The sequence below is a fragment of the Paramisgurnus dabryanus genome, chromosome 21 (assembly GCF_030506205.2).
Source record: "Paramisgurnus dabryanus chromosome 21, PD_genome_1.1, whole genome shotgun sequence".
Classification (NCBI taxonomy): Eukaryota; Metazoa; Chordata; class Actinopteri; order Cypriniformes; family Cobitidae; genus Paramisgurnus; species Paramisgurnus dabryanus.
Window position 1 is genome coordinate 12,754,710 of NC_133357.1, and position 27,052 is coordinate 12,781,761.

At 39.5% G+C, this 27,052-nt stretch overlaps 1 protein-coding gene across 1 annotated transcript in view; it reads left to right on the top strand.

The window, feature by feature from the left end:
* dip2ba (disco-interacting protein 2 homolog Ba) overlaps window positions 1-27,052 on the top strand; it is a 56,955-nt gene that overhangs the window by 11,399 nt on the left and 18,504 nt on the right. The window contains exons 2-12 of the mRNA XM_065285661.2: window positions 21,119-21,190; window positions 22,201-22,338; window positions 22,592-22,717; window positions 23,109-23,336; window positions 23,458-23,595; window positions 25,089-25,208; window positions 25,303-25,500; window positions 25,600-25,691; window positions 25,768-25,878; window positions 25,978-26,101; window positions 26,177-26,286. Coding sequence (XP_065141733.1) covers window positions 21,119-21,190; window positions 22,201-22,338; window positions 22,592-22,717; window positions 23,109-23,336; window positions 23,458-23,595; window positions 25,089-25,208; window positions 25,303-25,500; window positions 25,600-25,691; window positions 25,768-25,878; window positions 25,978-26,101; window positions 26,177-26,286 — 1,457 coding nt within the window. The remainder of the gene's footprint in view (window positions 1-21,118; window positions 21,191-22,200; window positions 22,339-22,591; window positions 22,718-23,108; window positions 23,337-23,457; window positions 23,596-25,088; window positions 25,209-25,302; window positions 25,501-25,599; window positions 25,692-25,767; window positions 25,879-25,977; window positions 26,102-26,176; window positions 26,287-27,052) is intronic.

Genomic DNA, 27,052 nt, shown 5'->3' on the forward strand with positions numbered 1-27,052 from the left:
AGTGCTCTCTCTCAACACTGGTGCCTGTCACTATGTTAAGTTTGTGGCTTTTATTTGGATTAGTTTGGGACGCGATTACAAACAGATCAAACGGGCTAGGGCGTGATTAACCAAACTGCACCCGATCACCCTAGTCAAACGAACAAGGCTTTAGGGAGTCGAGCGCTCTCTGGTGTGGTTTTGTTTGGATAGTGTGAGTGTGTCCCCTGCATGCTCGATTGTTGGTGGAGGGTGTCGCCACTGTATAGCATTTTAACTGCAGCTATACATGGGCTTATTTTAAATTCAAATGTGACCTCTTGAGCCACAGAGGGACTTGAAAGATGTTATCACTTCTCAAGAGAAAATGGATCCTATTACTATTCTTAATACATGCTCCTTGTCTTTTTGTCCTTGATTTATCAGCAAATGTTTTTTTTTTCAGTGAATGACCGTCTTTCTGACCTATCTTCAAAATCAAAACTTGCTCCATCTCTGAATCAGCTTTCTCACTTGACATCACCAAGGCCGCACAAGTTGGATTATGTCAATATACTCAAGGTGCGGGGATTCCCTACCTCGCACCTACGCAGTGGTGAAAAATAAAGGCGTGTAGGTATGTGAGGGAACGTTACTTAAGTTCAATTTACCTAGAGGACAGAAGAACAAAAGCCGATGATATTTAGGGGTGTGGTTGTGCTTGTGCCCTGATTCTGTCAGTGGTGGAGATATTTTGGCATTTGAGATTTGTGATGTGATCAATCATTTTGTTTAAACTTGACATAAAATTTGATTAAATTCGAAAAATGGTGGGCCAGTCACTTGTTTACCTTTGCTCTGTCATGTCCTGTTAGCTTATTGCGTATATCACAGTCTGTCCCATTGCTCATTTAGTAATCTGCTATCCAGGTTTCCGTCTTAAATGACTCATCCTTGAATTCCGCCTTAAAGTAAACGTGGGTTAAAGGCAAGAAATGAATGAGAATCCATCATGCACCTCTTTCGCAACAAATCTCTCTTCCTCTCCGTTCTCTCCCAGCGGACACACCCTGTTGCTCAGGGATTCGCTCCATGTTTCCAACATGTTGGATGGAGACCGAGATGCGTCACAGCTTGGCAGCTGAACCAATCTCGTGCCGTCTTTTTGATATAATGATCAGCCAACCTTTGCTTGTATCAGTGCGCTTTTACTGTCTGTATGACTGAGTAAACATATCCTGAAAGCAGGGCTTTCCCCTCTTGTTCATGTTTAATCAGCTATTTTCATATAGGGTTGGCCTCCATGATGTCAGTTTTCCACGCAAACATTTCACAGAACAGTAATGCTTTACTCTCTTGGGAAACTGTTGGTTTGAAGTCTGAAGTCCAGTCTATTCCCATTACAGTTGGATAGGATTGTGTTTTCATGAATGTTCTGCATTTATATTTGGCAGTACACAATCATGTTGTAAGAGCTGCAAAACTATTTACTTTCTGTTTTTATGGTTTTGGAGGTTGGAGGTTTTTTAAAGGAGAAGAAACATCATAACCTCAGTGTGTTAGAGAAAGTGAAATTAATTTCTACTTTACTATTTGCCTAACTTTGGAGAGTTAAACATTGAACCTACAAATGTAGTAAATATACACCAATATATTTTTTTTTCCACTGATACTGATGATGGTATTTCACACAGAGATCATTCATTGCAATATCTTGGGCTCTTATAACTTGTCAGGATATTTCGGCCATGACCACCGGGTGAAATATTGTTTATCGATTGATTATTCAAGGTTTCCACGGGTCCTTGAAATCCTTGAAAGTCTATAAATCTGGGGGGGGGATTCAAGGCCCTGGGAAGTTTTTGAAAATCTACATACATAGATACAGGTCATTGAAAGTGCTTGAATCTATTTTATGCAAGAAGTTTTCTGGAAAAAAAATCCATATTATTCCCTGTGTAGTGTAGGATAATATTCTAAAAATGTTAGACTTTTTAAGCACACGTGCTAAACTGTTCACTTTAAATGCTTAAATGTTCTGTATGCTAATGTTGATTCATATCAAAATGCTCTTTTGCATGGTTGTGTTTGACACATAAAAACGTCTCTGGTTATGTACTGTTGTTTCCTGAGAAGGGAACGAGACGCTGCATCTTCCTTGCCATACTTTCTGCATCCCTGTAACGCCGTCTTTGGCAATATATCAGATAGCAATATACTTCCTGGCTCCCGTGTCACCCTGTCTTTGTCGTTAAACCTCACCATTGGTTGAATTTGATATACACATTCAGACGCACTTACCCCTGGAGTGTCACTGCAGTGACGCAGCGCGAGTTCCCTCGAAAGGGAACTGTAACAAAGTAACTTTAAAGGTAACTTAAACTCACTTGAAATGTGTCCCCTCATTTAGTCCTTGAATTTGAGGGTATTGGACCTGGAAAGTCCTTGAAAGGTCCTTGAATTTAAAGTTGGAAACCCTGATTATTGGGCAATATATCGACACAGCTCTACTTTAGAGAGTTATTGTCAATAGTCAGGCATAAATCTTCATAAATGTGTTCTTTGTTAGTATACACAAATGTTTGACCAATGCACAAAATGCATTGCAAGCTTTAAATATGCTGACAGTTCAACTAACTTGCTAAGCAAGATTGTCTTTGAACTCTTGCATCCACTTTACGATGATCATTTTAGTCTGTTTTGGAATTCACATATTTCATGCTTGCATGTTTTTGAGGAAGCAGATAAAAAAGAACATTTTCTTGCTTAAGATTTAACTTTCTTAGTTATTATTACACATTCACATAACTGGTTTTTGACCAATCGCCAACCGCCTATTCAGGTACGCGTCTCAGTGATCTGTTTGTTTTTGCGTGTGAGTGACAGGTGGTTTATCCACAGCATTGCTTGACTTTAACTGGTCTGTGTCAAATGTGTTGCCCAACTGTAGTTCAACCCCACCGGACGGGTTTGTCTCTGTGTAATTGCTGTGATATCTGACCACTCTGACTCAGCTGCACTTTGTTGACTCCACCATCTCTCATGCCAGACACCGTATCAGAAACAAAGCCCTCCAGACACAAGATTGCGTCATGAAAGTAACTACTCATTTTTTATTTTTAGAAGATCTAGTTTACATACATGTACAGACACAGGTGCTTGACACAACATTTCATTTTACAATCATCAAGCAATGCTCAAACATAAATTGTAGGTGAGTACGATCAGACATGTCTGCGGTTTTTACATTGTGAATTTTTGAGCCCATGCAAAACTAGTACTGGTGATTAAATAGATGATATGGCATGACACTAAATTGTGTGTTTTAAACATGAAATTAAGTGCGAGGTAGGCTACTGAAACTATAGGTTTCATTTTGTACCATGTTGGGTTGTCACTTGTGTAAGCAAGATCAACACTATCTCATTGCAATTCGTACATATTTTACAAGAAGGCTAATTCATATTAATTGGTATAACCACATTTGTACATTTTTGTATGATTTGCCTTGACCTCAGGTAATAATACATAGGAAAACCAGAAATGTAGGTGCTCAGTTTTTTCCCACCATCTCCGTTTCTGTTGTTTCACCTGCAGTGCTACGACTTCTCTTTTTACCTCTTTTGTGTATGTTTGCCTACATGTATTTGAGATTAGCTGCAGGGCAGAAGAACTTTTGGGATTTGTGGTTTTGCTTTTCCCATGACAATGTAAAAGGATTTACAGGGTCACAAAGATGTCTGAGGCCTTGCTATAACCTTTAGCATCTGACCTTGACCTATTAGATGACCTCAGTTGAACCTGGAGGAACTGAACATAGTCCCAGTAGAGCTGCTGTATGAATCATCCTTGACACATGGTGAGCATATGAATGTAGCATTGTATAATTGCTTATTTCCGTTTGGTTGTGAATAGGGGTGGGCGATAAACCGGTAGACAAAATTAACCGGTAGAAATTTGTCAACCGGTAGAGATTTTGGACTATCGTTTCTATCGAGGTTACGTGCCCACGTCACGCTCCTGTGCGTGTGGTCGCGAAAACGTAACGTTTGTACACGTATTTAAGCACTGCGGTTTTAAAACAAGTTATTTTAAGCCATTGAAACACAGACAACAGATCTGTATGCGTGCGTTCTTTCTGTGTGTCAGGAGCGGACAAGTCGCGCAACCGCTGCTCTTTCTGTCTGTGAGGAGCGCGCAAGTCGCGCGACCTCTGCTTATTAAGCTCGTGAGCATTTTTCCCGCTTTATTGGCCTTAAATACACATATGCCTCAAAATTCCCGTCTTTGCAAGCATCATCATAAACACGACCAGTAAGGTCTTAAGAGAAAGTAAACAGCTAAAAGAGAAAACGCATGTGTAACAGTGTATTGGATCCGGACTTTGGTCTTAAAGGGGAAGTTACCTAATTTTGCTCCTGTCTGTCACTCGTGTTAATCAAACAGCATTGAGAAAAAAATCTCTCACTGCTCCTGATTAAATCACTTTTCTACCTTAAATAAAAATATATATAGGCCTATACATACATGCATAATTATTTATTATCATTCTTATTGACTGTGTATCTTCAGAGAGCTTGAGTTTTGTTTGTTTTTATCTTCTTTCTATGCTTGTATATGTTTTTTGTGAGAATTATGAACATTTCTATGGTATTAAAGATTTAAACCTTATTAAAACATAAAAAACTCTACCGTGATACATATCGTTATCATGATATAAAATTAATCCTATCGTGATAGAAGATTTTGGTCATATCGCCCACCCCTAGTTGTGAATGTAATGCATTATGAGAGCGTAGTGGATAACTGATGTGAAACTGTGGCAGAGGTTTCTTTTCTGGTATCTTATGAATCTGCGGTTTGGGGAACAGGCTAATGTTTTTGTCGACGTTATGGGTGAATTTTAAGAACGAGAGAATCGTTCTGACCCTCAGCAGTTTAGATCCAGTTCAGGCTTGTCTGTCTCTCTCACGGTCCTAGAACAGAGCTGTCCCCCGAGGTCCACGTTAATCTGCATTAAAAAGACTGTACGCGCACATGCACGAACAAGTACGCACGCACATGCTCTCGCTCACAAGATGTCAAAGTCTTCCAGTGCCACACCCTTGCATGGCCTGCTTTGAGAAAGCTTGCGGAGGTGCTGTGCCCTGATTTAGCCGCCTAAATGAGGCTGGAGACCCATAGGGACGTGTCTGTAATAGACTGGAACCGAGACACACAGATGAATATATACACAGATTATAACTGAATGCTCAGCTATGCACTCACATATAAATGTGACACGTGCTGGCAGTTTGGATCGGAATGAGCGTTTTTTCAAAAATAAGTTATTTATATTTTGAAATTCTCTATTAAAAACTTCAAAACGATGTATGATTTGTTGGAATCTGACAAAAAATTGACAGGACCACACGTGTTTATAGTTAACATAGTCAGCAATGTCAGTTTTGAGACAAATCGAGTTAAAGATTTTTGAGTTTTTGGTTCAAAAACAAAATCACTGCATCCATTCCTTAAAATCACTGGTAAAACTAATAGATTTTGCGCACACAGTCAAAAACAGGTAAAATATATGTAAAACGTTTTTATTTTATTGTTTTATTGACATTGAGACAGACATCTTTTCTTGTCACTGTAATGCAAGGATCTATTATAATGTTATACATAATTCACTTTAGACATAACAGATTATATCTGCGTGAATTCTTGTAAAAATAAATATTTTTAAAACTGTAATTCTTTGTAGATAGATGGCTATATATCAAGGTCACGCGCTCGCACATCTGTGCATGCTTCGGATCTGTCAGTCAGCACAGGAAGATCATTTTCATGTCTTAAAGCTCTTAATAATTATTTTAACATCAAGCAAGTCTGGCACCTTATTTTCAAATTTCTGCATGTTTTAAAACCCGCAACCAAAATGGTAGACGTGCTTTGGGTTAAGGATTTAGGACAGTACACGGAAAACAAATAAAGATAATTTTAGATCTTTAATGGCTATTTAGAGCATTGGGATCGTTAGACGAGGGCTTAATGTACTTAATTTTATGAAAACTCAATTTTGACCAAAATCGACATTTTATAGCATTTTTGCCTTTGTAGCTCAAAGTTAGACCAAGCGAATTCCGGCTCATTTTGCCAGCATGGGTCACATATATATTTTTTACAACCTGTAAAAAAATCTACATTTACATTAATGGGATTGTTTACCCAAAAATTAACACTTAACAATTAACACACAATTATATAGGGCGCACTCACACTATCCAAACCAAACCGCGCTCGGGCGCGTTTGACCCCCAAAGCCTAGTTTGATTGACTAGTGTGATCGCTCTGATCCATGCCCGGGCGCGGATTGATTAATCGCGCCGCGGCCGGGTTGCAGAGGTGGGCCGGAGCGCGGTTCACTTGGGCTCAGGCGCGGAAGGCTGTGGTGTGAGCGCAATCGCGCCTGAGCGCAATCGCGCCTGAGCGCGATTCAAAAGGTGAAGACGTCAGTTGCGCGCCCACTCACCTTCATCTGCATCCGTAAAAACCTTTTAAAACGCGCAGCGGGGTTACGGGAATGTCCGAGCTGCACACGTGACAGATCAACTAAGCAATATGATGACATGTGAGAGGGCTGTCTGTAATCGCGCACCAAACGACTCCGAATAAAAAAACACAGACTTAACATTACGGTGAGTTCCAGTGTTAAGAGAGCGCTTTACTTCCTGCTTTTTCAAAACAATCGCATCTTAATGACGAAAGCGCGCCCGGACTCGGATCGATAAGAAGTACAGTGTGAGTGCGTGCATCTGGGGGAGTAGGGAGGGGTGACAATCGCGCTGGGGCATGGTTTGGTTTGGTTTGGATAATGTGAGTGCGCCCTTACTTACCCTCCTGTTGTTTGAACCGGGGGTTGTCGTTTGTTTGGAGTTTTCTGGTTACAATGGGACACATGACAAAGGTGGTCACCAACTCTATTAGTAACCAGAAAACCCTTAAAGCTTCAAAATGACCCAAAAGTGTTAAATAGCTCCACTCGACTTATATTGTGTCATAAATTTTAAGTGTCCTGAAGACATCTACTCCTCTTCTTTCTTATAGTGTATACCAGGGTTTTTTCTGTTGTTGTTCCACATTATTTTAAAGTAAACATCCTAAAACAGTTCAGGCACAGAGAATGCACAAATCTGCATTTGGGTTTCAAAGCACAAAGACATTGGGGGTGAGTAAATATTGACACATTTTTTATTTTTGGGTGAACCATCCTTTTAACTAAATTTAAAATGTAAAGTTGCATTAAAGGGTGTAAGTAGGAAGCCCGCTTGACCAAAACTTAGTGGCACTTATCGGATAGTATATGTAATTTAGTTTGAATTAAAAATTAAAGGGTTTGTTTACAATTGTCCTTTTAAGATTTACCACACTGGATTTTAGGGCTGTATCGAATACCATATTTTGAGCTTCGAAGCTCTAGTAGAAATAAAATCGAATATTCGAAGCTTCGGGAGGAGGGGCTGAACATATTTTTCTCTTTAATAAAGGCAGGAATCTGTGTGTGTGTGTGTGTGTGTGTGTGTGTGTATGTGTGTGTCTGTCTATCCACAGTTTTATTATGTGGCGGATGTGTTGCTGCGAACTCAAGGGAGTGTATTGCATTTTTTTCGTGCAATATGGACATGTGACACTTCTAGAATTAATAAACTTTAAAAATACTATAGAACAGCGCAAGCCGGAAGCGGCGTGCCTGTCATGCGTCATGCGAGAACAGCATTAGTGAAACAAAACACAAGACCAATACTTTTAATAAGGTAGCCTATTTTCTAACAACATTTGTCTAACAAACAAACATTCCCGTATCAGAAATTAGCAGCACAGTAATTACTGACAACGTAGGGTAGGCTATTTAAATAAAACAACGAAAATAAATGAACGAAGTTCAACAAACTGTAATAAAACGGTAGCATACTTTCAAAATCAAGTTTATTTATTATAACACTTACACCATCCAATATGTTTTTTTCATCAGAACAATAATGAAGATATTTTGCAGAAACCCCAGTGCTCCGTCATGCAAGTCAACCGATCCGCACACTTTAAGAGCTAAAGCATATATATCCAATACAAAAGTAATCCCCCATATCTCCGTGTGACACATTGACGTCTTGTGAAGCAAATCAATCAGTTTTTGCAAGAAACTGAACGTTATTTACAACACTATTAGCGTGAATGCCAAAGCAGGAAGCGCGCTTTCCGTTTGAGGCGATCTCTTCTTCTACTGGTGGAGTTTGATGGCTGTTGGCTATGGATGTTGGTCTCTCTGCGCCACCTACAGAACGGGAGTGTGAAGCGCACTTCCTGCTTGGCAAAAGCTCTGCATTAACGCTGAAAAATATTTATATATATATATATATATATATTCGAATCTCAAAACTGAAAATCGAATGTCAACCCACCGAACGAATATTCGAATATTCGAATTTTCTGGTCCAGCCCTACTGGATTTAATGCAGGAGTTCATTACTTTGCTACCCATAGATCAGAATTGTTGGCCTGTGTCCTGTCTCTAAGGTGCCATTTACATAATTTAATCTCTAGAGGTCCCACAAAATGTTTGTTTCTAGTTGGTGACTTTAACATTTATTCGTGTGAGACAGCAGATCAAATAAGCTTAACTTTTAGCTACTGCACATTTGTATAAAAGTTCAATTTGCTGATCATCAATGGTCGTTGTCTCTCATGTCAACTGAAATCGACAGTAAAAATCAATACCATTAAGACACTGTGTTAATGCATATCACTATTAGTGTGAACACCCATTGAGTGACTCATATTTGTTTGATTTATGATTTATGATTGGGCGCTCCTCCTACTATGACACATCCTAATCTGAAGGTTCCTGCTTTCGGATACATCCAACGGTGAATGACTCGTGAACCATTCGCACCTCACATTTGATTGTTTTAGGCAAGCTGCGGAAAAGCTCCCCCAACTTTTCGTTGATTTAAAGGATTAGTGACTAAATTCCCACATTGTTTAAATAGCACACATTACACTAGAGGTAATGCTAGCTTGTTGGGCTGTTGCATTGTTGCTGCAGCGGGTGAGGTTTTATTGAGCAGTAGATGGTCGTTACACCAGCCTCCATGTGTAAATATTGCAAGCAGGATCTCCATCTGTGACCGCCGCAGTGATGGAGAGGATCAACCTGGTGACACCGCTCTTTCAACTGTGTGCTTTACAAGCCACCGCACCTCAAAGGTCGGCGTGCTTATCGATTTGTTTGTTCCTTTGGTTGCGGCAGATCTTACCCGTTTCACTGAGCATTGTGTAAAACCATTCTGCTGAATGGTGAACTGGTCATCTACCACATTTTTTTTGTCAATGAAATGATCTGCAAACTAAGCTTCCTGCCCAGAGCATGTTTGGATATTATTTTGGCCACTTTGATTTGAGCTTTCAGCGATCAATAAGAGTGAAGTGCTTTCAGCTCTGTTTAACATGTTTGTTAACATTTGTCTGTGTCTGCTCATCAACCTAATTGTGTAATAGTCACAAACAGCCTAATAGTCACTAGAGCTCTAATGATACATCACATGAAGCAACACGCTGCAGTCCTGGCATCGCTCTCTCCATGTGCGTGAGTGTGATTCATAAATGCAGCCAACATGCTGCTTTCAATACAAAGTAGTTGTGGAATGGTGCAATTGTTCAGGAAAATCAAAATAAATGTAGGGTCCGATGATTTCCGTGATGCAGAAAATGCAGACGGAATCACAGAATCCAAGCATAAAAATGGTCATAGAATTTTGCTAATTTTGTATTCTGGATTGCATTTTTAAAACCCATTATAATTATTATTTTTTAAATGTTATTTTCAAATGGTTTCATTAATCGGCAAATAAAATAACAGAAATGCGCTGTGTAATGTTTCTCGTCACGCATTGCAACTAATGACGTGCGCAAGCAGGTTTCGTCAAAACCCGGGACACAGCAGACACAGCTATACCTTTCTCTTAAAGGAAAACACCACCGTTTTTCAATATTTTACTATGTTCTTACTTCAACTTAGAAGAATTAATACATACCTATCTTTTTTTCAAAGCGTGAACTTTTAATCTTTGTACAGCGCATCATTAATGTGTTAGCATTTAGCCTAGCCCCATTCATTCTTACGGCTCCAAACAGGGATGAATTTATTAGCCACGAGTAAGTATGATGGCACAAAATAAAACTTTTGTCTGCATAATAACTTTTGTTATTATTTAAATAATTACTTAAATTAAATTAAAAGCAGGATCCAGAAGAATAAAAATGAAAAACACGAAATTTGAGAGTAAATAAAACTGAATTTGGGGAAAAAGGCTGCAACCTCCGAAGGCTGAATTATCCAATAGCAGTCTCCCAATTTCAAAGGTTTCAGCCTTCTTTTTCAGTTCGCTTTGTGAACTTTATAGGCTGCATCCTTGAAGGCAGAGTCCTCGCCATTAAAGGATGCGTTCTTTAAAGGATCCAGCCTTCGAATTGGGACACAGCTAGTGTCTCCATACCTCACCACAATTCACAATAGTAAACATATAACAATGATTTATAGTTTAAGCTGCTTGGTTTTGCATGAAATTTCAGTTTGACGTCATTTGACTTCAACTCATGTAGAGATAAGTATGTAAAGTAGCCTGCAATGTTATCTTTCAAACAGAGATAATAGAAAGCCAGACGTTATGGATTGCATCTTTAAAATAGTATAAAATGGTTAATTTTTAATGTAACAAATAAACCAACTTTGTTAATGGCAGAGAAAAGTCATATACTTCTAACAATCTCTGTCCATTTAAAGATGGTCTGATCTTTTTTTTTTTTTTTGGAGGTCAGACACATTCAGTTCTTATTAGGGATGTGCATTTATGTCATTTTTCATTTCGATTAATCCATAGATCTGAAGAACGAGTACTCGATTAACTTGGGGCGGGGCAATCAAAGGGTACACGTCATGTTAAAAATGAAAATATTTTTATTAAAAACACTGAAATAAAACTTAATTTTGAATAAACTATGACAGAACAATGAACACATACTAGACTGTTAATGAATTAAATGTTTTTAACAGAAAACCCTTACAGGAAAAGCTGCGTGATGAAGTGAAACTAAAGGGTTAATAAACACAAACCGAAGCGCTTTCTATATGACGCACTCTGCATAATATTAAGCCTTTATACAACACAATAAATGTACAACGTGTATCTATCTGCATAAAATGCAAGACTTCAACTAAGTTATTAACTAAGTTATGTACAGAAAGTTTACTCCCTTTGTGGACGTGTATCATAAACAGTGAACTTTTAAACGCGTCCATTCAAAGCACAAGCTTCATAACATTAAGCAGCTTTAAGTCTTTTGCTATCATTTTAGCGATTAGCTGTGTCTTGTCATCCTCTTACCTCAGTCAAGATGTAATGTTAATGCTCGTATGGCTCTCTGGTATCTTTTGACATTTGATGTTTAAATATGAGATGATAACCCATTGAACTTTTGACGGCGCTGTACATTTTGCACCTGACTGACTGTATTTCCGAAAATCACGGCATCCTTTTAAACCATAGTGCCTCAGTGATGTGAGGTGTTGCCGGCTTCACGGGATCGGCGGGCTGCCGTGCATTGCGCGGATCGGCGGGTTGCTGCGGCGCGGTCGCGCGGAATTATCTGTTTGTTTTTGAATCATGCATGGTATTGTGGCATTGATGCATTGTATAGTTAGATATATAAGCAATGTATCGATCCATATCGATGTATTGTTACACCCCTGGATTTCTGCCATTTTCTGCCATTTAGTAATTTCTGCCTCTGTACCGCAGTTCAAATAATACGGTTGTATTTCATCATCTATTTGACCTACAGCACAGACTTGCCAACAGAATTAGGATTGATTGATTCCCAGCATAGCCACACTCATTTTACCTTTAAGTGCTGTAGACTTCTTGATACCAAAACTCTTCGGCAAAGTGGTTTTAAGTGAGAAGCAGCATGCATTTGCTTGGCTTTTAGGTGGCCGGCGGTTTGCATGTGGTTTTGAAGATGGAGGAACTGATGTCGGCACCAGACACGCAGACTTGCACCTCCCAGACCATCGCTACAGTAGTTAGTTGTGCGAATATTAGCCACACATGCTGTGGTCTGGCTGCATGGGAAAAGTAAGCAGTCATTTAGGCCATTTTTGGCTGAAGTTTTGTTTGACCATGTGTTTCTTTGTGAATTCCACATGCTCGGTACTAAATGACTAGGGAAGCGATGAGTATGGTGAGTTTCTGGCTTTTATTTGCTTTCGAAACGCTCTCACATGGGCCCACATGTGTGTAGCGACCAATAACAACCCTGATCATTTTGTTCATTCGAAAATAATGAAGCAACACAAGCCTATTGCCAAACCCGACACCATATGTATGAAATATGGGATAGATCTGCACAAGTTTATCCGTGTATGTGAGTGTTCACATTCCATTTGTTTAGGGAAGCCTTTAAATATCTGCACCTCCTCATCACCTTGTCCCAATGACAGCTGATTCAAGTATCCACAGCTATATTTGGTCCAATTGTGGCTGTAGTCAAATATGTAGCACTGTGTAGGACACTTGTACAGCTTGCACTTGTTTTTTATGAGTAATGCTGAATGGCTCTTAAAAAGCTTTTGTGAGGGTGTTTATAAAAGGCACTCTTAAATCACTAGATCTGTACACATTAATGAGTCTATTCAGGGTTGAACTGTTTTATATGTTGACTTTAATTGCATTGCACCAGCATTGAGCAACCCTGTTTTTCGGATGGGTTGTTTCAAGAAACGGGTACAATTAGAAAGAAACGAACAGTCAGAAAAAATGTGATTCTGTCTTTGAAATTCAGACTAAAGTCTGGTTAGGCTCATCAGTTTGATTTCAATCATAGATTTCCATAGGGGTGGGATTTCGTTATTGTTTTTTTATTGCACGATTAACATGATAAGCCAACTCCTATAATATGTACGAATTCTCGTGAGATCAGGCTGAATGTTCCCATGTTTTTTATATGCTGTTGTAAAATACATAGGGGAGAGCGGGGCACAACCTAACGCTTTTTGGTTTTGGCTCAATCTTTCAAAAAATATTTGAGTTTGATTAATTATATTTTTACACAAGCAACACACACATCTCTACTACAAATGAACATTTGTCCATTCTTGGACAATTACACCAAATGTGACATAAGTGTAAACGTTACAACTTACCCCATAGGTGGGGTTAATAGTAATAGACAGGGGGTTAGTTGTAACACTTGCTAAAAATTAAGTTTGCTGGCAAATATTTCAATACTATTTTGTTGTTATACTTGAAGTGGATACTGTTTATATATCTGTCTATAATAGACAGGTATCCACACTGTATTCATTCATCCAGCCCTTTTCTAACAATAGTTCAATTATAAATGGATACAAATGTCTAAATATGTGAGAAAAAGCAGCACAATTATGACTAAATTTTTTTATATATGTGACCCAGTCTGTAATAACCATACTACAGTTTTAAAAATCAAATTCTGAGATAATGAGCATCAAAGTCAGATTTTAACCATTCATTTCATTATGATTTAAATCTTTGACGTGACCTTATTCAATCAATATTAAAGAAAAAATAATAATTTGACATGATTTTTGATAAGACAGGCACATTTATTTTGTTGGCAGCCAGCAATCATTCGTGTGTAGACTTATTAAAACAACGGCAAGAATTACGCTAATGTTAGCGTTTTTCATATCTTAAGTGCTGAGGGGTTAGTTGTACTGTAACACAGCGTTACAATTAACCCCGCTGGGTCAAAATATTTTCAAGCCCACCAAAAAAGTTGCTAAGAGCTGCAGACATATTTCAAAACGATGCTATGTTTTAGTCAACAAGACAATGATTAAGATGACATAGCATTGGATTTGGTATCTTACGCACCCAACTTAGACACCGAAAAAAACATGATGAAAAAATGTACTTACATGCCACCAAAACACTCGTTCATCAATAACTCTCTGGAGAAACATTATACATTTCCAATAATTTGCGGGAGATCGTCTTTTGGCAAAAAAATACCGGAAAATGCTCAACCATGTGCAACAATGTAAACAGTCCTTGTTACAACTAACCCTGCGTTAGTTTTTGCCCTGTGCACCCCTACGGTATTTTTCAGTTAGATTTATAGATTATGTCAAATGTTTCCAACATCCTGACAATTTTACTGTTCCTGTTTAAAGATTCACCCTTAAATGTGTCTACCCTGACAGTGCAAAAGTTGCTGTTTGTTTGGTTTCTTTAAGGCTTTTGTACTCTACTGCTGTGTCACGTATTCACCGAGGGCTGTCGGTTGTCCTTGCCTTGCTTTGCTTCATTTGCATACAGTAAAACTCTGTCCCGCTTCACCCAGTTCATTAAGTTGTGTGTAACCAGAAGTGACACACGCAATGTAGTTGTCAGACAGGTCAAAGCAAGAGGCTGAGGAGGAAGTGACCTCATGAAATGATTAATTGAAGTGGAATGAGAGCTGTTAACTGCTCCAGTCTACGCTGATGGGAGTTCTGCACAAGCGAGATTATGAAAATCATCAGAGTTATTTATATTCTTGTCCTTTCTGACACCGGTCTGCTCATTTTATAGACTCCAGAAGTCTGAAGCCTAGCAACCCGGGTAAAAAAAACACAGCACTCCTACGGTGGTGCATTCAGCACCCTTTAGTCGGGTGCTTTGTTTTTGGCCTCCACTTTTTTTTTTGTGTGTGTATGTGTGTTCTTGTTAGACTTCCTCTCTTGTGCTCATGGGTTTTTCCAGTCACCCTGGGGCCCAATGGAGCAGGAAGCCCCACAAGCTTATCATTTCCTTCGCTACTGGCTCTGCCTGAACCATGTGTACGATAAACTCTCTCAATCTTCCACACATACGCCAATCTTGAAGGCACGGAGGCTGGCACACTGACACAGTTATGTCTGTGAATGTTTGACAGATGTTTTTGGTTACACATGCACAGGAGATTCAGACCCTGATGGTGTGCTTTTGTGTCCGTTTAAAGCACTGTGTGAAGCGTGGAGTCTGTGTTTTGAATCCTAAAGAGATCTGGCCGGCTCTCCCATTTGGCCACCGCTGCGTTTCTGCTGGCCAGTTGGCCCCGGCCGTCATCCAATCAGCACATTCCTCCTCATGAATACACTGGGACCGCTTTTGGCAGGCCACACTGGGTGGGGTAGCATTCATATCCTGTGGACTGACCCTTGCACACAAACGTATGAGACATCACAGCAGTACAGAGCCATGGATGGGAGGACAACTATTTTAGTTTGTCTTGGGTTCTGTAATAATGGGGCCCCCTTAAGATCGCTGCTATATATCATACTCCGTGGGGCCCCCCTTAAAAATGTTTTAGCAGCACCCCTACGGACAGACTTTCTTTCACTTTTTTTATTATATGTTTACTTCAAGCAATCGGTTACACGCAAGCCCTCCCTTCCCATGATTCCAAGACAGGTACATGAATAACTCGCGTGCCCCTGCGATTATGCGAGGACGAGTAGAAAAAAATGGATGAAAGAAATTGAGAAATAAAAGAGAGAGGAAGAATAAAGAGATCTTTCGGGGGGTGCGAGTGGGCACAAAGCATCCTCAGTGCTGAAGTGGCACTGCCAGTTTGTGCGGCCCTGTTGTTGTGGGAGCACAGAATCCGCTCTGTGTGGTTGTGACCCAGCTGCCCTCCCAGCATTACATCAGTCTCTCACATCACCCACACACACAATGAGCATCCAGTAATCCATCTTTCCATATGCCCAACACGCTGCCCGTATGCAAAACGCAGCTTTATGCCTTTTATTCACTTTTGTGTGTGTTTTTGTGCATGAAGTGCACTGTTTTCATGAATGCATCAGTTAGATTTGTTGTTTGTAGTTAGTCCGAAATAAAGTTCTGGAAAAACCACTTTAATCATCATTTCTACATGTATAGCATTCCAGTTGAATTCACTGTTGAATTCCAACAAAGCAAAGCTTTGGGGAGACATAAAGTAAATGACAGGCAATCTGAAAGACTGGGAGCATACATGTAAACACATGAAAGCTGAGGTTTTAATAGACCAAAAATCAAGGTTATTCTAAAAAATATATTTTTTAAAAATCTTCTACTATACATGTAATACATTAGTATTGTGTTAGTAGATTTCTTTGCCGTATTTAAAGTCTGCCTACTTATTAGTTATTTTGGCCAGTTTGTCCAGTTTTCATTTTCTCCAAATAAAAACAGTATTTTTATTATTTGGGAGAAATGTTGTCAGAAGTTTACAGAATGAAACAAAAGTGATATTTTTACCTATGCACGTTAACCTATAAATGGTAAATTTGGAAAATCTGAAAACAAATTTGGAGTGTCCTTTTAATGTTTTCCAGACCTGGCTACTAGTATGTCTACTTTTTACTATTGAGTTTTTTAAATATATTTTTAAGGATGGGGTATACCTTTTTTCCGCGTCCGCACGCATCCGTGCAGCTTTCCAAGTATACTCCCCGCGGCTACACGCGAATGGCCGCGTTCGACACTATACGCAATACAAATGATTTCTTATTCAAATTATTACTCTACCAGGCCGTCAGGGCAGCACTGATTTGGCACCATTTACAGAACATTAAAACATTAGGATAGGTGAAGAAAAGTAGCCGTCCCATCCACCGTTGCAAAGACAGTTTAGAACAAACAACAAAGAACAGGCATCAAACATTATGGTAACGAACATGCTCCACAGCTTTCTGTTCTTGGAAGAAGTAAAAATTAAAGAAGAAAAACGATAGTGTGTGTGCAAATGCTGTCTATTTCCTTTGTATAATTGTTTGAAGTGGAGTGTCCTATCTAAATATTTTCACGTGCATGCGCTGTTGTACGCGGACTGTACGTGCGTTGTCCTGCAGACCCTCCGTATGATGAAAATGGCGTCATGCGGACGGCGTGCATACAGGGACGTCCCTAGTATACCTTCGGCTTTAGTTCTAGACTTACATCAAAGCCAGCTTGAAGGGTTTATGATCTCTGTGTAAACCAAGTACAGACACCATTGCGTCACTTGGTGTTTCTGTAGCTCATGTGGTAAACCATTGAGTTAACTGCACAGAAGTTGTAGGTTTGATTCCCAAGATACATACACTCTCAGAAAAAAGGTATTGCCATTTTAACACAAAAAAATCGTCTCCGTATACAAACAAATTTTCAGCTAGACACAATACATTCGATTTTTAAAGGGCATCCATTATGGCCTTTTTACAATATGTAATACAAGTCTCAGGTGTGCCTAGAATGTGTCTGTGAAGTTTCAGCTCAAAATACCCCACAGATCAGTTATTATACCATGTCCAAAATGCCCCTATTTGGGTGGGAGCAAAAATTCACTGTTTTAATGTCTGTACCTTTAAATGCAAATGAGCTAGAGCTCCTCACTTCCTTACAAACAGACAATGAGCGCTTTGGGTTAAAATAGATCTGATAATACAGTCTGAGACTATAGTATCTAGTGGACAGAGTACAACTTGCTGAGGGTGGAAACTATGGTAATGAAGGACAGTAAATGGGTGGGGCTTTATCAATGTGACCTCACATTGATAAGAGAATAAAAACCGCATGTCTAATGAGACTGCTTCACAGAACATTTAGTGGTTTTGAAACCTCTTTAAAACCTCTGTATACCTTGAAACCGCTAACCTGCCTATGCCTACTAAAGAGTGCATTTAAAAAATGTATTCATATTAGGTTCCAGTTACAGCTTTTGTACCATTTACTAAAAAATATTCCTTTAATTTTAGATAAAAGTGCATGAATGTAAAATGTAACTGATAGCTATGCCCTGGCAGTTACCCACAACCCCCTAGATGTTTTGCATGGGCATCATCATTTACGTTTTCATCATAAAAAGTCAAATCACATTTTATATGCATGCGAGTAAGGTTTGTTCTGCAGGAAGAGGTTTTAAATAAGGAATGTAGAGTGTGAGCTGTTATATATCGAGGCAGGAAAGAGCTGTTGTGTTTCTAGGCCACATTCTTAAGCAGAAAAAGTAACCAGGCATGAAGTCTGCATTCAGTGCGGCCCCGTCCCTTCTTATACAACCACAGAAAGAGGCATCTCTCTCCCTCCCTCTCTCTTCACTGCTTGCTTTTTGTCTCCTCACTTTACCCCTGTGACCCATCTGCATTTCACTCCCTTTGTCTTTTCACTCCCTGACTTCAGACCGAGACGTTCCTTGTCGATTTCTGTTTGGAAGTTTAATATAAACACCATTGTATGTAATCTTATCACCCGAAGCTGACAGCTGTCTCCTAAACGGACTTGATATGGTTTAGAAATGCACCAGGACCACAATCGTATCCTTGGAAAAACAACAGCCGTCAGCAGATCTGTCGCTCCTGGTTTTGTTTAGTTCAAGTTTGTCTGAGCAACCCCTGCTGCCTCAAACTCTCCAGAAGCTGGGAAGGTGCGAACTTTATCTGTAGAGTTTGAGACCTACTTGTTGCCAGTGTGGGTGTCTTTGTGCAACATTGAGATAATACGCACTTCTCTGTTTTAGTGAATTGTGTTGTTGTTCCTCTGGCCTGTGCACATGCAGAACCGGTGGGGGTTGCACATCAGTATGGATGGGAGGGCGTTGGTTTGCATAAGTGCGAGGGAGTGCAGTGTTTTGAGTGGATTTAGGAGCGCTCTCGGTGTGGACTTTACCCACAGCGTTAATAGTTGTGCTAGTCAAGGCCAAAAACTGCTCCAAAAGAAACGAGAAAGTAAACCGGGGGGATCCATGTGATCTTGATTTTGTGTCTTTTATAAATTAAAGAAGTTTGACGGTAACTGCATCGTCCGCTGCAAACTTATGCTGAGAAAACCATTTGATTTTGCAAATGTTAGCTTGTTTGTTTGTAGCCATATCATCTTAAAGCACACAAAACTCTGTCAAAGCAGTGTGTTATGGCTGTGTAGGAGTGGTTTTTAAACTTTTTGGTAAGCTGAACCCCCTTGACCATAAAGTACCTTCAAAAATTTAAGTAAATATCCATATTTAACTTCAAAGACATTTATTTATAATAATAATAATAATAAAGACAGTTATTATAATAAAGACAGTTATTATTGTATGTTATTGGACCTTCATCTGGTAATTTCCCTTTATTGGTACATAAAACATACGTTTATCTGTCCATTTTGCATGAGTTATCAGTTTTATGATATATTGTAGTGTTAATTTTATTCTGAATGTCATGTGACCATTACACTCAGAATAAAATATATATTTTTTGTTAGTGTTTTATTTACAATTTATTATTTAATTTTAATAAATTATTTGTTTTTCCAACAATTCACAAAACCCTCGCACTTCCTTCGCAAAACCCCATGGGTACTAGGGCTGTCACTTTTTATTCGATATTCGAATATGCATTCGAACATGACGTGAAATATCCGTATTCGAACTATAAATTAACCATCCGGTTTTTAAAATGCCATATTTAGCGCATTTTTTACAGTAACACCTCGTAATAGGAAGGAGGCTGAGAGTGAGACCGACAGCAACTGTGCGCAAGAGAGGGAATCAAATTGAAACCTAATGTGCATGTCAAGATAGAATTATAGTTTGTATAGTTTTACATATTATTGTTTATAATGTTACATTTAATAGCAGAATAAAAAGCTTGTGTTAATACGTTCGCATTATGAAATTAGCATTTTTCATCATGTTTACAACGCAATGTAAACTTTATATTAAACAACAACAGAATTTGTCTTGTAAACGAATTTGAAATGATCATGTGCTGACTGTCGCGCGTTAATAGACGACAGAGTCAAGTGAGCTCTGCTTAACTCAGCGGATAATGCACAGAGATAATGCACTTGTCAATGACGGCTCACAAACGCGCGATATAGTATTTGTATGTGTGCTTGTTGTCAATGAGATTTCATCTCAGAAACACGCTCAAGCGCGGGACATGTGTGCTTGTCAATGAAGCGCATTATATCTGCGGGCGCGGATTTCGTTTAGGCTTGGCTATATGCCTTACTCCTGCTGCTGTTTAAGTTGTCACCTGATTTGAGCCCCGTTTATGACTGTCACTGTTAATAAATTGAATCTCCATTACGTTTTTTTTTTTTTTTATGCGCGCGGGGGACCTAGATATTCGAATATATTCGGATACATTGCATGATAGGGATGGGCATTCGTTTACATTTTTTTTGTCGATTGTCGGGAGAATTAACGATCATAAAAAATAATAAAAAAATAATTATTTAACTTTTGTTGAATACAAAAATAAAGCGTGTTTTCCTCCATGAGACCTTTATTACAAGATCAACTTGTGGCAAACAGTTAAACTACATTTAGTTAGACAAACGGAACATATATGCGCTTGAATAGGCGGTGCTCTAAAGCAGCGGAACCTGCAGCTAGTAGTCGCATTCTTAAACAGAGACCTCATTTGTTCCAAAAAATCATGACCTCTTCATGATTATTTTTTGAAATCAAAACGGAAGGTCACAGATAACGAAGTATGGTGTCAAATATTGCACACTGGTGGTAAAATGTTGAATTGCTGCCACAAAGTGAAATTCATGTAATTGCTTCAAGACACACGCTACGCTAGGCAACGCAACCTGCATTAGATAAAAAAAGGATTCGATTAATCAATAACAAATTAACGTCATCGACTAAATTCTTAAGGATCAACTATCGATCGTCGATTAATCATGCCCATCCCTATTGCATGATATTCGATATCCGTTCGAATTAGATTTTTCTAATGAGTGACAGCCCTAATGGGTACCCCGTATGGAAAACCTTGTTGTATAGTAAAGAGATGCTACGTTTTCAGAAGATCAGAGTGATGCTTTTCTGGAAAGGGTCTCCTAGGATCTTTAAAACTAAATTATTTCAGTACCATAAGATCTATTTTGAGCAGTTCAATTTAAAGCAACATTAAACACGATGCCTTAATATATATCTGTAGACACCATTGCAAACCAAAGGCAACCGTGACCAGAAACCAAAGTTGTGTTGCATGTTCACTGTTCATCAAACAAATAGAAATGTTCTCAATCACATTTCCTGAACAACATTTGTTTGTTTGTGTTGCACTAATATATGTTTTTGGGGTTTATTTTCACAGGTGATATTACTCAGAAGGGCTATGAAAAGAAACGAGCGAAACTTCTTGGCCCATACGTACCACATACCCAACGTAAGAGACTTCCTGTTTCTCTTTGTTTTACTTTAACCTGTCAGCTCATGCCATTTACAATGATCTGAGTCTGTGAAACGTGTTGTTGCCTCTGTTTAACTTTTTTTATTGCTTCTGTTTAACTTTTTTATTAAAGAAGGTAAATCTAGCTAAAAATGATATGCAAAGGTGTGCCACGTGCCAGTGTACATAGATATTTACTATTTAATCCTTATTTAATTACTATCACAGATGTGTGGCTCTTTGCTGCACCCTTGTGGTGATCAGTTGAACTCCACCTGCTGCAGAGCTCATCAGACATCTGTTGAATTCTCCATTCACTGAAAAAATAATAATAACCGGACACAAAATATAGTCTGGTGGAAAAAGCAGCCTTCGGTTTGAACCATTTGCGTATTTGGAAATGTTGAGTAACCCATTCGATTTAGCTTATGGCATCAGTTAGCAACCAGCCACTGGTCTCTGGCTCTTTCCGGACCTCTTGTGTTTTGACCGCACGCACATACAGGTTTCCTGTAAGTTGCTTGCAGCCCCCTGACGGGCACCTCAGTAAAGGAGGAACTGAAAGAACTAAGTTCACCATATTGGTGAGTTGTGACAATACAGTAATACGTCAACTTGGACTTCCTCTTTCCATAACAACATGCATTACATTGCAAACTCATGTTGTTTGCACAATAGCCTCATGATCTCTAATTTGTGTCACGCTTAAGGGCTAGAATGATGAACGGATATGTTTCAGTCTAGACCCCTGTAGTCACATGCGCCATAGTGTCTTCAAAGGTGGCATTTCAGTGCTTTGAAGTTAAAGTTCACCCCCCGCATTCTGCTTTTAACCTGTCTACGTTACTGTTTCAATGTTGACCTGTTCTGATGCTGTTAATATTTAAGAAAAATATGAAATTTTGTGTTGGTTTTTACGATTAAGTAAACAAATTACACTTTTAGGAAAAAAATGTGTTTTGTGATGTTTTTATGCTTTCATGATTGTTTTGCTGTGATCTTTGTAGATGTGGATGTGAGCATTAAGTTGACCCCTGGTAATACTTCAGACCCCACCTCCAGCCCTAACCCCATCCCCATTGCCGCCCCACGGCAGCACAGAGCTCACCGGAGCGGCGGAACACGAGATGACCGCTACAGATCAGGTAATGAAAGTTCAAATCCACCCTTATTTTGTGTTTTTCTGACCAAGCTCAAATGAATTCAAGATATTGTTTTTCAAAGCCTCTGTGTGGACACAAACGGCTGTCATCACAGACAGAGAAATCTTTGTCCCTTCATGAGTCAGTTCTGTGACATTACTGGATGTCTCATGTACCATTGTGTTATTGTTTATTGCTACATTTCTCTTTCTGTCCTTTTCTTCCCCTCTTATTGTTTCTCTTGTTTTTCGGCTAGATATCCACACAGAAGCTGTACAGGCAGCTTTGGCCAGGCATAAAGAGGAGAAGATGGCTCTTCCCATGCCCACTAAGCGTCGATCAGCTTTCGTCCAGACTCCTGCGGACAACTGCACTCCTCCCGGTAGGTCCCGCATCACCCACAAGCCTTCTGCTGATCCTTCTGTCCACATCTCGGGGTCTCCGAGCCAAAACCTGCGGGAACTAAATCCCTACAGCACACGCTTTGTTGTGATTTCCATGTCTGGAATGTTGTATATGTTTTTATGGTTGGGATTAAAATATTTTGACTAACCCCTAGATTAAACTTTTTTTGTGTAGGCATATAACATGTACCATTTTGTTTTTAGATAACATTTTTATTTTTTGGTTTGTGGTATAGACACTGCCAAAATGTTTGTAACCAGATGTCTGTATCACATACATCCTTTAAAGTGCATTTTCCTTGTTGTTTTTTAAACCTGTTGCCTTTTTTCCATAAATAACTTTCTAACCATGTACACGTGTGTGCACAGATACATCATCGGCTTCGGAGGACGAGGGCTCGCTGCGCAGGCGTCAGGCCGCGATTAGTGCTATGTTGGCTCAGAATCTCCAGAGTCCCGAGTACTGGATCAACCGCACGGTTCAGGGCTCCTCCACATCCTCCTCTGCCTCCTCAACCCTCTCCCATGGAGACGGCAAAACTCTCATCCAGGGGCAGACCAGTGTGCTCGCCGACGTGCTTGCACACACCCGCATAGGTACCCAATCAATCAAATTCAAAGTCAGCGTTTAAAATGACTCCAAATGTGTATTTTGCTTCATTTTGGGCATATGATGAGATCTACATGCATGAAATGTTGTGATGTGTACTCACTACAGAGAGCAGTAATGTTCCTCCCGATGTCACGTCCTCTGTGCCTCAGGAGAGGAATTCAAAAGTGGATGTGGCGCCCAACATCGTTGTCAGGGGCATAAGTCGCATTCAGAGTCGCACCAGTATGATGGACACCGCCGGCGGTAAGCCCAACATTATCACGAAAAAATTACTTTATACAATTTTTAATTATTTTGGAAAAAATTTCATTAGTAGGGGAGAGCGGGGCACAACCTTACTCTTTTTGGTTTTGGCTCAATCATTCAAAAAATATTTGAGTTTCATTAATTATATTTTTAAACAACTCATCTCTGCTACAAATGAACATTTAAAGTTTGAACTAGTACTTAGCATTCTTGGACAATTACACCAAACGTGACAGAAGTGCAAACGTTACAACTTGCCCCATAGGTGGAGTTAATAGTAACAGGCAGGGGGTTAGTTGTAACACTTGCTAAAAATTAAGTTTGCAGGCAAATATTTCAATACTATTTTGTCTATATACTTGAAGTGGATATTGTTTATATATCTATCTATAATAGACAGATATCCACACTGTATTCATTCATCCAGCCCTTTTCTAACAATAGTTCATTTATAAATGGATACAAATGTCTAAATATGTGAGAAAAAGCAGCACAGTTATGACAATTTTTTTTTATATGTGACCCAGTCTGTAATAACCATACTACAGTTTCAAAAATCAAATTCTGAGATAATGAGCATCAAAGTCTGATTTTAGCCATTCATTTCATTAAGATTTCAATCTTTGACGTGACTTTATTCAATCAATATTAAAGATATGAACAAAAATAAATTTGACACCCGATTTTTTTATAAGACAGGCACATTTATTTTGTTGGCAGCCAGCAATCATTTGTGCGTAGCCTATTTAAAACAACAGCAAGAATTACGCTAACGTTAGCGGTTTTCATATCGTAAGTGCTGAGGGGTTAACACAGCGTTACAATTAACCCCACTGGGTCAAAATATTTTCAAGCCTACCAAAAAAGTTGCCAAGAGCTGCAGACATATTTCAAAACGATGCTGTTTTAGTCAAGACACTGATTAATATGACACAGCATTGGATTTGGTATCTTACACACCCAACTTGAAAAAAATTACTTGCATGCCATCAAAACACACGTTTATCAATATCCCTTTGGAAAAACATTATACATTTCCAATAATTTGCGGGAGATCATATTTTGGCAGCGTAAAAAAATACCGGAAAAACAAAATGCTCAAATGTGCAACAATGTAAACAGTCCATGTTACAACTAAGCCCGTGTTAGTTTTTGCCTGCGCAGCCCTACTTTTCACGATCGTTTCCTGTGTGTGATGTATTGTTAAGAGGTTATAAATAATGTATTGAAACTGCTTCCTTTTTTAATCGTTTGCTTCCTCTTTGCTCATGGTATGGTGGCATCTGTAGATAAAGGTATGGAGGTGCAGGGGTGAATAGTGCTTTGTAGTGACACCCAGTAGTTTTGTCCTCTTTGTGACCTATATATGATACTCCTCGTAAGCTTGTTTCTAGTTTAATACAAACTCGTAGACACATTTCTGTGGCGTCCCTTGGCCAGCTCATATTCCTGTAATCTGAAGAAGTCAATGAGAATGTCTCTGATAACAGGTGTTCCAGCACACAGTCGAGTCTCCACGAAAATCCAGCAGCTGCTTAACACGTTGAAGAGACCCAAGCGACCTCCGCTCAGCGAGTTCTTCGTAGATGACTCTGAAGAGATCGTGGAAGGTATGCAGCTTGTGTTTATATGAATAGGGTGTGCAAACACACTCACACACATATACATATATATAAAATAAATATCATGATCTTCCACCTGCAGTTCCACAGCAAGATCCCAACACACCCAAACCAGAGGGTCGTCAGATTATTCCAGTGAAGGGGGAGCCGCTCGGTGTGGTCAGTAACTGGCCACCGGCCCTGCAGGCATCTCTGGCACGATGGGGAGCCACACAGGCCAAGAGTCCCGTCCTCACCACCTTAGACATTACTGGCAAACCACTCTACACACTTACTTACGGTCAGTTTTCACATTGTTTGGTATGCAGTATTTCACAAATCTACCCGATTTCATTCAGATCTGTTGTCTTATATTCTTACATCATCCTGTGCCCTTCAGGTAAACTGTGGAGTCGCAGTCAGAAGTTGGCATATACGCTGCTAAACAAACTGGGCACCAAAACTGAACCAGTGCTGAAACCTGGAGACAGAGTAAGACACTACAATGCATGCTACAATAGGCAGCTTTCAGTTTGAGATTGTATCTCATTTTCATGTTTCTAAATAGGTGGCATTAGTGTATCCCAACAGTGACCCAGGAATGTTCTGGGTGGCCTTTTATGGGTGTCTCCTCGCTGAGGTCATTCCCGTCCCAATTGAGGTGCCTTTGTCTCGTAAGGTAGGGTAAAACTTAAAAAAATTAACTTTGCAATTAACAAAAATAGATTATTTATTGTATTTGTTAGATAATCACAGTTGATGTTTAATGGAATTTCAGGATGCAGGGAGTCAGCAGATTGGCTTCCTGTTAGGCAGCTGTGGTGTGACTCTTGCTCTCACCAGTGAAGTGTGTCTTAAAGGTTTGCCAAAGACGCCTAATGGAGAAATAGTGCAATTTAAAGGTTAGTAACTTTCCCGTTGTTTGTAAATGTGTTTCTTTTGCAGCCATTTTCAGCTTTTCGTATGCTTTCTTACAGGATGGCCACGGCTCAAGTGGGTGGTGACCGATACAAAGTATCTCACCAAACCGTCTAAAGACTGGCAGCCACACATACCAACAGCAAACACCGATACTGCTTACATAGAGGTGAGTGCATGAAGGACAGTATCAATACATTTATGGTACATTCACACGGGGCGAAAGCATTAAAGGGATAGTTCGGCCAAAAATGATATTAAACCCATGATTTACTCACCCCCAAGCTGTCCGAGTTGCATATGTCCATCGTTTTTCAGACAAACACATTTTCGGATATTTTAGAAAATGTTTTAGATCTTTCAGTTGATTAAATGTAATGTTACAGGGTCCACCCATAGTCCACGACCTTCAAGTCCAAAAAAAGTGCGTCCATCCTTCACAAATTAAATCCAAACGGCTCCAGGATGATAAACAAAGGTCTTCTGAGGGTAATCCGCGCGGTGTTGTTGTAGAAATACCCATATTTAAAACTTTATTAACGAAAATAAATACCTTCCGGTAGCGCCGCCATCTTAGTCGCATCCGCATTCAGGATGAGAGCTTACGCAGCCTACGGAGGCTACTCTGCTGTTGCTCTGTGCCCCTGCCGTCCGAATTCGTCATACGTCTCTAAGAAAAGTGCGTACACTACGCTAATACTCTCTCCTGAATACAGAGGAGTCTAAGATGGCGGCGCTACCGGAAGGTATTTATTTTTGTTAATAAAGTTTTAAATATGGATATTTCTACAACAACACCGCACGGATTACCCTCAGAAGGCCTTTGTTTATCATCCTGGAGCTGTTTGGATTTAATTTGTGAAGGATGGACGCACTTTTTTGGACTTGAAGGTCATGGACTATGGGTGGACCCCGTAACATTACATTTAATCAAC